Below are 10,559 nucleotides of genomic sequence, written 5' to 3'. Positions count from 1 at the left end.
GGGGGTGGAGGGGGAGGTGGGAGTGCAGGAGCTGGAGGCTGACTTTTCACTGGTGGTTCTTTCTTAGGGAGCTTTGGAGAGGACCAAGGTGAGCTCTTAGGTGACACATAAGGTGAGGACCGAGGCGTCCCCTTCTGCAAGACTTTGGTCTTTGGATTGATGGCTCCATCACAACCAGATTCTTGTTGCCGCTGCTCCTGCATACGCTTTTGCCTTTGTTTATCCATATTTCTTGTCAGGATACTTGTCATGCTCATTCTTGGGCCAGCAAGGTCAAAGTGGTATCCAAGTTTGACCAGAGTGGTGTTCTCTTTCAAGAGTTTAACAATGTCCATTTCCACCTGGCTGCCCATGATGTGCCTTTGATTGTGGAACCGCAGTTCTGTTAGAACCTTGTTATTCTGCAAAGCTCTCATGATGGCCAGCACTCCTTTGCCTGTGATAAAATTTGACTCAATATTCAGACTAGTTATATGCTGATTTACCTTTAACATACCAGCAATAGCAATTGCAACATTGTCATCAGCATGCGTGTTAGCCAAGCTGAATGACTTAACCATTGTGTTGTCCCTCAGGGCTTGAGAAAATTGTATAAGCGTCTGTGAGGTGATGTTTTCAATGTTGTTCAGATTGACCTCTGTGGTGTCGGGGTCATTGCTCCTGACTTTTTCCAAGGCATCCTCAATAACTGTTGGATTTCCACAAGGGTGGATGGCACTGCTTTTTGAGCTCAAATTATCAGCCTCTTTTCCATCATGGCCATTGAGTAAGTTTTCACTGTCCTTTGTGCTGTTATACTTTTTGCGTCTGGCGTGGTCAGAACTCCTGCCATTTTCAGGTATTTCACCAGCTGCAGCATTTTGCTTTTCCTCCTCATCATCATCACTCTCATCTTCATCTTCATCCTCCTCCTCCTCATCTTCCTCTTCTTCATCATCATCCTCTTCAGTATATGCCTCCTCAGATACTTCACTATTGCTTTCTGTGAAATATTCTTCTTGAATATCTTCTGAATTGTCTTCTCCTTGCTCAGAATCCTGACCAAGAATGTAGTTGTGGGTGTTAAACATGATTGCAATAATGTAGCAACTGCCTTTTTGCACAAAAACAATTATCTTAAAACTATATAAGTTTAGGTTGAAAACTAAAAATAAATCCCCAGAAACAGAGACAATTAGGAGAACTGAAAATGTTCCAGCACCTAACACCTTTTTAACATTATTTCTTTCCTATTCTTTTGAAGAACAAATGCTTACAATAAATTGGAACGGTTTTACTGACATCAATGATTTCTACCAAGAGAAAATTTGATACATTATATTGCAACATGGACATACTTCATGTTTTCTATGTGTTGGCATGTCCAAGGGGATATTACTTGGATCCTTGCCAGCAGAAACACAAGACAGCAATTTCAGAACGGACATGGTCTCTGAGCAACGAGTTTCTTCATTTCATAAGGATTAGACATCTGTGTCAATGCCCAGCCTCCCTTGCATGTGTTAGTACATCTAAAAAGGCTCAAGACTGCCATGATTTAGATTGCAAATAGTGTCTGCACATGTAAACGTGCATATCGACATACAAAACAATACAGAATTACAGGAGTCCTGTCAAAAATACTATGCATGCACTGTATGGCCTATACACGCTTAGAAGCTATTTGTAAAGAAAAGATTCAGCCACGTACCCACAGGTAACATGTCAATAATCCCAAAGTGTTTGCCAAGAGCTGAGACTATGCCCACCGACTGTTGTCACAGGTCAGCTTCCAGACTGTAACTCATTATAACCCATTGCCTACAGAGTAAACTGACTGTTTTTCTAAGCCCCAAGGTTATCTTAGTGTGTTTGGTGGGCACCAAAATAGCAAATTTGGATCTACTTCTCAAAGCTCTGTCTGGTGCCCCCAGGCAGTTGCAGTGGCAGAGGACAATTCTCTGTGCAGGAACAGCAAAAGGTTTGCACCCCAGGGAAGTCTCACTCTCCATCTGGAAGATTCCAGAAGTGCAGTAGTGTTGTACGGGCTGTGGTTGATCCCACATACTATGACCAACCTTGAACCTCTTGTCCAAAAAGGTCTCCCGTGTCCTGTTTTGTCTCCTGGACAACCCATGGTGTATGCCTTTTTATTTACCTTTTGTCTCCTGGACAAGCCATAGCGTTTGCTTTTTTTATTTACTTTTGTAACTATTTATAAAATTTTGGATGAAATACAATTGTTCAGTATGCACTACTTTAGCAACATTCATATTTTAGTCTTTGTAAAATACTAGAGAGTATTTCACAAAATAGTCTGTCATGTTTGTAACACTTTTGTTTTAACCTACTAGAGAGTATTTTACAAAGTGAGTACACTGTGTGGAGATACAGTGATTCTGTTTTGTGCTTCTGGAAAACAAAAGCACCACTAACGTGACAGACTATTTTTAGTGCAGTTTTAAGTTTGCTTATTATATGGCTCTAAAAATGTATGGAAAGGTTAAAATAATAGTAATGACTTGGGGGTGCTGGTAGATGGGAAGCTCAACATGAGCCAGCAATGCACTCTTGCAGCCCAGAAAGGCAACCGTGTCCTGAGCTGCATCAAAAGGAGCATGACCAGCAGGTCAAGGGAGCTGATTCTCCCCCTCTGCTCCACTCTCATGAGACTCCACCTGGAGTACTGCATCCAGCTCTGGAGTCCTCAACATAGGAAAGACATGGACCAGTCCAGAGGAGGGACACAAAAATGATCAGAGGGCTGGAGCACCTCCCCTATGAGGACAGGCTGAGAGAGTCGGGGTTGTTCAGCCTGGAGAAGAGAAGGCTCCGGGGAGACCTAATAGCAGCCTTCCAGTACCTGAAGGGGGCTACAGGAGAGATGGGGAGGGACTCTTTATCAGGGAGTGTAGCGATAGGATGAGGGCTAATGGTTTTAAGCTGAAAGAGGGTAGATTTAGATTGGATATTAGGAAGAATGGTCTAGTGGAAGGTGTCCCTGCCCATGGCAGGAGCATTGGAACTCGATGATCTTTAAGGTTTCTTCCAACCCAAACCATTCTATGATTCTATGATTCTATGATTCTATGATAGACTGCATGGTCCTGGTCCACAATCTTAAGCAGATTTCTGTGTTGGGACACATGCAAACCAGACAATTGTAATGTTTGCAGAAGTGTGACTCTAATGAAACAGGACATCAAGCTGCTCCAGCCTGTTCCCGAGTGTTCAGTGCCTGGAGGGCTGGCAGGGTCTGACCCCCATTGCCCTGCACATGGAGGGCTGGCAGGGTCCGGTCTGACCCCCATTGCCCTGCACATGGAGGGCTGGAAGGGTCTGGCCCTGTTGCTGTTCCTGTGGATCATGTGCGGGAAGGCCCTTACACTGAGAGATGCTGTGCTGCATATAGAAGGGCTATGTTTAAGCCAGGATTATTATGGGACTAAGATTTGTATCTGTAGCTTTTATACATAGATGAAGACTTTTAAAAGCTGAAAACACCAGGTATCCAGGAACCTGTCACCATGGCTATGCTTTTATCTTGTCCAGGAACATATACTAGAGACTTCAACACAGCCGCAGATGAGCAGAAGTTGGTGCCTCTAAATGGACTGCTAAGAGGCTTGATGACACTAGTAGATTAATTAAAAAAAAAAAAAAAGGGTTTTTTTGAGTGGAATTTCTGGTGTCACAGAGGGAGTTTAGTTTCCTGTCACATAAATCATTTGGTGTCATAACAATCTGCAAGATAATTTTGAAAGCAAGTACTCTTCTCTTTGCATGGAGATCCATAGAGGCATGCTCTGTTACTGTGGCAGTGTTTCCATACAGGACTGCTGTAAGCAGCCTGCACGGCGTCATCTTACTTTGTAGTAGTAACTCGATGAAAAGTTAGGACTATGATAGTCAATGCAGAGGGGTAAATATCTCTGGAGTCATTCACCCTAAAAGGCTATCTTCAGGATGTTTGCCTTCTGGAGGGGCTGATCTCTCACAACTAACTATAGAAGGAGCACAAATAGCTGTCTTAGATAAGGTGGCTAACTTTCAGACAGTTGAGGACAAGAAGAAAATTGCTTTCACAAAACTTGGAAGGAGCTTTCTTACTGCTTTCTTACTTTCTTACAGTGGAGAGAGCATTTGTGCCCTCTATATTAGTGTGTCAACATTTTCATATTTATGGATGCATTTAGGAAGTTTCTTCTCATATCAAAAACTATAGAGGCTTTTGCTAGCACTTTGAGGTTCAGCCAGTACCCATTCTTAATGGTGTATAGACATGGAAAAAGAAAAAAAAAATCCTGCCATTATATAAGACACCAAACTAGACCTGTTCAGAAGGTTTTTTGGAACTGTCGAGGTTTTGAGTTCCAGGCTCAGCTGGAAATAAACATTAATCTTGCCATTGCCTCCCTAGGACTTGACAAACAGGGAGTGAAGTTAACATCTGCAAGCTGATACTAATGGTCTGATGACAGCTAGTGGTCTGTGCGCTTGCCTGCAAAGACATTACACCACCATTCAGGAGCAGGAGAAAACAGTTAACATGTACAGAAATCCTGGATATTATTGCTGCAGGCTAATTTAATCCAGGTGATTTTATCTAATGTACAAACTGCAATTATCTCCTTGCAAATGAAGCAAGCTCCTGAATCAAGGCTGTTAGAAGTTCTGAGTCCAGTTTTGCTGTCTGCCTTTGTCATATTATTTTCTACTTAAACATGGGAAAAGTGTCCTTACAAGCAGAGTCAGAGCTTGGTACGAAGCAGTGCTTAAAAATCAAAAAGCTACTCACGTCCCCAATTCCCCACTTTGCTTTGAAATTACATGGAGCCAATGTAAAAACAGAGATTGCTTTTTGATAGAGCTCAGTCTCACAGATTGTTTTAGCAAGTGCCTGGAGGATGCCAACATGGACATTAGCTTAGACTGAGCGTGCTCATTGCCTGCTAGGACTGAGCCCTTCACTCGTGCCCAGCTGTGCTGTTCATTTGCAGTTCAGGGACTGGCTTTTATTATTAACATTTTTATTCTGGTGGACAAATTGCCTAATGAGCGCTATTGGTTGTTTTTTGGGGAATACAGATAAATGGTTTGGCTGATGACTCTACCCCAGACCACTTTTTCAATAATACTTTTCAATAATCTCTGACAACAGTTGCCAGAAGACTCCTGAGCTGTGACAGGGATCCTAAGCAGGAACAAAGCAACATATGCTGCTGATTGCAATGCAGCTTCCTTCCAGCGAGCACAAAGCCTGGTGGCTGCTTACTCAACTTCTGACAGAAAATGTATTCAAAATTATCTTCCTGACATGCTTCTCATCAGTCAACACCGATTTTTTTTGAAGGAAAGGAAAGGCTTATTTTTAGCTTTTAAACAAAATCAATTGTTATCCAAAAGTCCATGTCACTATCTGGCAATAATTTCTAACATGGTCTTTAATTTTTTTTTCCAATTTTAATCACCAATGATAGTTTTTACAGGACTTTCTTCTGTTCTCAACTGAGCATGTTCTCAACTGAGTACCTCCAGAGAGAGCAAAAACTTTCTGAGCTAATATGAAGCGCTTTAGCAGGCGCACAAGTATAGCTAACAGTGTTCTTAAAAATGCTACAAGGGACTGAAAGAAAATGAAAAGTCAGCAAGATCATGCCAGGGGAGAACAAACCTAAACACATCTAGGAAACAGAATGCCTCAGCATCTTACCTTGTCACACGCACCCAATCTCTCTTTTTCCAAGAGTTTCCTGGTCTCCCTCTCCCAATAGGCCATCAGTGCTTCCCGGCTGAAAGTCCCTGTCGGGGTTTTCTCTGTCAGGCTCTTCTGCCGTTGTCCCACCGGAAGGTTACGGTCGGGCTCTATGTCCTCCAGCTCCCGCTCCAGCTCCTTCAGCTCCTCTTCAGTGAGAGAAGCGAGGAGCTCATCTTCATCAATGTCTTCATATTTACTGAGCTCTCTTCTGTAGCCAAAGGTAGACATGGTCCCGCTTGGTCAGGCTGGTACAGACCTGAAGTGCCTAGGCATTCAAGAAGGCTGCAGCAAGCAAGCTCTGTCTCGTTTGGTCAGCAACTGTTTCCCCGTGCAGCAGAGGCACCCTTTTAAGAGTAATCATCAGGGGCTTACGACAATGCACGAAGGGATGAAAGCATGCTCCGTTTTAAGCATCAGACGTCAGCTAGACATCTGAACAGCAAGAATGTCCCAACACTAGTGTTTGCAGGACCCTTACAGAGGGGGATTATTGACACACTGGCCATGGCCATATTTAGAGCAGGCAGCTAGCGGGAGAATACCAGCCTTGCGGCCGGGGGGGCGGCAGCAAATAAAAACCTGGGCGCATTTACACCGACTTCGTGTCCAAACTGCAGTCGAGAAAGAATAATGCAAATCCATTTAATCCTGAGCTGCCACAGGGGCTGGAAATAAAACACCCTTGCTGTTGTTCAGCAGACTTCCTCTCATTTTCACGGTTTTCGAGCGGAACCGCACGGTTATCCCGCCGAGGCATTTGCAGGAGGTTGGGATCGGTGGGAAGGCAGCCTGCGGGGGGGAGGTCAGTGTTCCCACAGTGTCACGCCTTACCGGTAACAAATCACACAACTGGATTATTTATTAATTCCCCTTTTTTTTTTCTTTTTTGGAGGATGATTGGATAATCAGCTTGACATGTCCATTTGGAGCACCTGAGAGATTTTTTTTCATGTGGAGAATTGTGCTCTGTGGGGGAAGTGAGCAATCTGCCAGAGCTTTAGGGGAACCGGCCGTGGGTGGTCAGCGGGGCTCGGTCTTCATCACTTCTGACAGCCCCAAGCAGATGAAGGCCTCTAGTGGCTATTTTAGTTAATGGCCATTCCTTGCTGTAGCTGACTGATCTGCATCTGGAGAGTGCCCTTCAACGCCTAATTTTAAATGTCTACCTAAATTATCACGTCCACTAATAAATGATATACTGTTCTGACATTATTTTTATAGATAGATATCTTCCAATGTAAGAGACCACAGAATAAAAGGTTAAACTTCACCCTGCTTTTTTTTTTCTTTTCTCTATTAGCACTGAATGATAGTGAACTAGTGATGTTTTCTGAAATGTGCAGGCCTGCAATATTTGCAAATCTCTGTTGTGAGAGAGAGGGGGAGGAAGAGAGAAAAACAGATAAAAGTTTGGTTTTGGTACAGGGAAGTAGGAACATATCTATAATGATGAATGTCAACCTTATTAAATGATAATACACAGTGGTTTTATTTTTAGTTAGTCAAGTCAGTATTTAATGAAAAATGCAAGTGAAAGTAATTTCAGCTATTGTTCTTGTGCAGCATCATCTCTTTTGGCTAGTATGGACTGGATGCTAGAACTGATGTATGATGTTTAGCCAAATTGCTAATTTAATTTTACTATTATGCATACTGCTTTACTGACAATGGGGAGAGGAGACTGAACATGATTTTCATGAACAAATTTGGCAAAGAAATTACATTTTTCCTTTCTCTGTATGAATTTCATCCAGTTTAGCTTGCTCAAGAAGTGGGATGAAAGCTTAGAAGTCTTTCCTAATACACGAAACATATTAATAAAACAGACTAAACAATATTATGCATCTGTAATGAAATTAAGTAAATATTTGCAGGTTACTTACATTGATCAAATATTTGCATGAAATAAGAAGGAGGAAGATGCAACACAATTTGGCTTATAGAGCTGAGTGTTACTTCCATGGTACAAGATACTGTGATGAATAAAAAAATCTTGGGTCACCTGTGTCTGGACAAGTCAGTAGGTGAGCAGAAGTTTTGTTTGCTCTTTCAGCTGCACTTGCAGAAATGATGCTTAGCCCAAAATCCACAAAATGTGAAACAGCAAGAAAAAATAATAAGTACCATTTTTCTTTTAAAAAGTCTTCTTTTGCATTGTGAATGTGGATGTTGGCATTAATTAAATGCACATAACAGAACTCCAAGCTATTTTATTTCTTCAGTGTGTCTAAGACAATGGTTCACTTTGTTATCATTTGAGTCAGCTGGAAAAGCAGCACAATTAAATTATCTTTCTTGGGAACATTTTTTGCAGACTTTTGTTGCAAACATTTTTGGATGGAGTCAGTTAGAAAATCTGTACTGGACAGATTTTCTGTTGGAAAATGCTAATTGAAACTGAAATGCTTTTAGAAACATGCTATACAATGTTGACATGTACAGCATTAATAAGTACAATATTAAAAGCAAAAGCATACTGATAAAAACGAAATCTATTCAAGTATAATGTTTCCCAGACAATTCTGAGGTGTCTGCTTTTTGTTTTTTCCTCAGATACAACAAAATTTGTAAGTCTCTGAATTTTCCTAGGTCGAGAGTCCATAATACACGGTGCAAACATACAGCTGCCTGACTTCTCTATCTCCTGTCTTCTGTGTATAACTCTAATTTTCCAAACTCAAAGGAACTTCAAAAAGCAACACGCATTACTCACTTTTTAAAGAATATTCCAAAGGAAGATTTACTCCAGGCCTTGGCAGCAATATGGATATTAACTACCTTCAGTGTTACTCCTTACTGAGGCATGATGCAACACTGGGCAACATGTTTTTCTGTACATAAAATGCAGTGATGACCCTTCTAGCCATGAGATAAGATAATTTAAAGATGTTACTAAAGATGGACAAGGTATTTTATTGTAAATGTCTTCCCTGAAGCAGCGGGGAGATTGGCACAGTTGGGTGAGGTTATGAGAGGTTTGGGCCCTTTCTTAATCCTGTACATGTCACTCATGGTTATTTAGGACCCATTCTTTACATGGAGAAGGCCAAGGGTGAAGACCCAAGAACACTCTCTTGAACAATTCTAATAAAAGTAATAAGGCTGCAGAACATGGTGAATTAAACACACACAAAAAAATATTCTAAAACTGTAAAGCCAAGTGCTCACGGGTCAGAAAATGTGGGGATAATATTTGATGAGCACTGAAACATAGTCCTTGATTCCATAATTCTGTAACCATATACTTTGATCTTGGACCCATGAGTCCCCAGGACCCTTACTCTTGTTCAGTGTACAGGAACAATCATGCACATTTAATAAACAGCCTTTCAGCATTTGGTTTTGCCCCTGTTCTTCAGCATATCAAGACTACCAATGGCTTTATTTGTCCAGCAGGGTATGTGGAGGTGTTACTGCTTTGTTAGGAGGAAGAATAGAGGTACAGAGACCTTAAGATTGAAAGTATCACTATTTTGGAGTTTAGGGTTCTCTTTTTGTGAGTATTTGGCATTATACAGCACTTAGCCCAGACAGGGCTCAGCTCCTGTGGGCACCAGCCACTGTTGAAGCTGCCCCCTACTTCGACAGTTCAGATCACAGGTTATCACTCAAATGATTTCATTACAATTAAATTGACTCGTCCAACTTCCCAGAGGAACTCTGCTGCAAAGAGGGGGTGACTGTGTTTTTCTGTTATTAGCCTTCCTGCCTGAAACCTTTTGTTCTCGTTCGCAAGTCCCATTCTCAGGCATTACACATGTTTGGATTTCTGCAACAAACAAGCAAAAAGTAGCAGTTTGAGCATCCTGGTGTACGTCTCAGGCTACATGCTCGGTCACACAACTGCGGCACCATTATAAACAGTTTAGGAAGAGACCCTGTGCCAGTGAGGTGGGACAGTGATCTTCCATCGCAGAAGGAAGGAGAGCAGAGAGTGAGCCGTATGTAGTACACAAGGGCAGGTTTATACTGGCTTCATTGACCGCTATTTAGGATGAATCCTCCAAAGTGCTTCACCACCTCCTAACAGAAAACCCGAACTCCCCTCCCTAATGCCCTGCTGAAATCCTGAATGCAGGGAATATACCATGTCACACACAGGCCATGGAAACTCATCACTCAATCAGCAGAATGATTAAAAGGCCCCTTCAGGACCTGGGCTGAGATGAGAGAAAATAAGAACCGTGAGTGCCCATTTACCAGGAGCAGGATTCACTCTGCCATTGCACACACCTGGCACCCAGGTTCCCAGCTTCGAGTGGGACAGAGCCCATGCAGCGGCAGCTACATTGCAGACAAGACTTCCAACCTCTTCTAGCCTGGGTAATCTATTTTCCTGGTTTTAAAAGAAGAAACACTTCTAAATGTTTTTATCCTTTACAAGCAATTAAATATGTCAAGCAGCAGCCAGGGAAGCTTAGTTCTGCTTCTCGCACATTCCCATGCTCGGGCATGTTGGCTCAATTGCTGAAAGGACACGAGCAGCACCTGAGGGCTGGTACCAGCCCCAGTGGGACAAAGCCCACACTCCAAGTTTTACTTCCACTTGGGTGAGCACAGGGAAAACTACAGGCAAGCGAAGCGAGGGCTGCACAACCTTGTCCTCAGGCGCGGGACGGGGCCAGCCCCGGGCCAGCAGCCTGTCAGGCAGATGCGTTGGCTCGTTCTGAGCTGCAGCGCCACGCAGCAGGAACCAGTCCAGTTGCCATAGAGCACATGAAAAACAATGCACCACAGCACGTCTGGACTTTCCCCACCTCTCCCTCCCCCACTGCTTTTGCACCCCTCATTCCTCAGCCAGCTCCTTCCCTCCACCATCCCC

General features: G+C 42.8%; 1 protein-coding gene across 1 annotated transcript in view; it reads right to left on the bottom strand.

The window, feature by feature from the left end:
- LMOD2 (leiomodin 2 (cardiac)) overlaps positions 1 to 5,965 on the bottom strand; it is a 7,049-nt gene extending 1,084 nt beyond the window's left edge. The window contains exons 1-2 of the mRNA XM_010077020.1: positions 5,693 to 5,965; positions 5 to 1,028 (exon numbers count right to left, since the gene is read on the bottom strand). Coding sequence (XP_010075322.1) covers positions 5 to 1,028; positions 5,693 to 5,965 — 1,297 coding nt within the window. The remainder of the gene's footprint in view (positions 1 to 4; positions 1,029 to 5,692) is intronic.
- Positions 5,966 to 10,559: the final 4,594 nt, after the last annotated feature.

This window comes from Pterocles gutturalis, unplaced genomic scaffold, assembly GCF_000699245.1.
Source record: "Pterocles gutturalis isolate BGI_N339 unplaced genomic scaffold, ASM69924v1 scaffold15848, whole genome shotgun sequence".
NCBI lineage: Eukaryota > Metazoa > Chordata > Aves > Pterocliformes > Pteroclidae > Pterocles > Pterocles gutturalis.
Note: the sequence above shows the minus strand (reverse complement) of the source record. Positions and strands in the feature narration are given on the sequence as shown.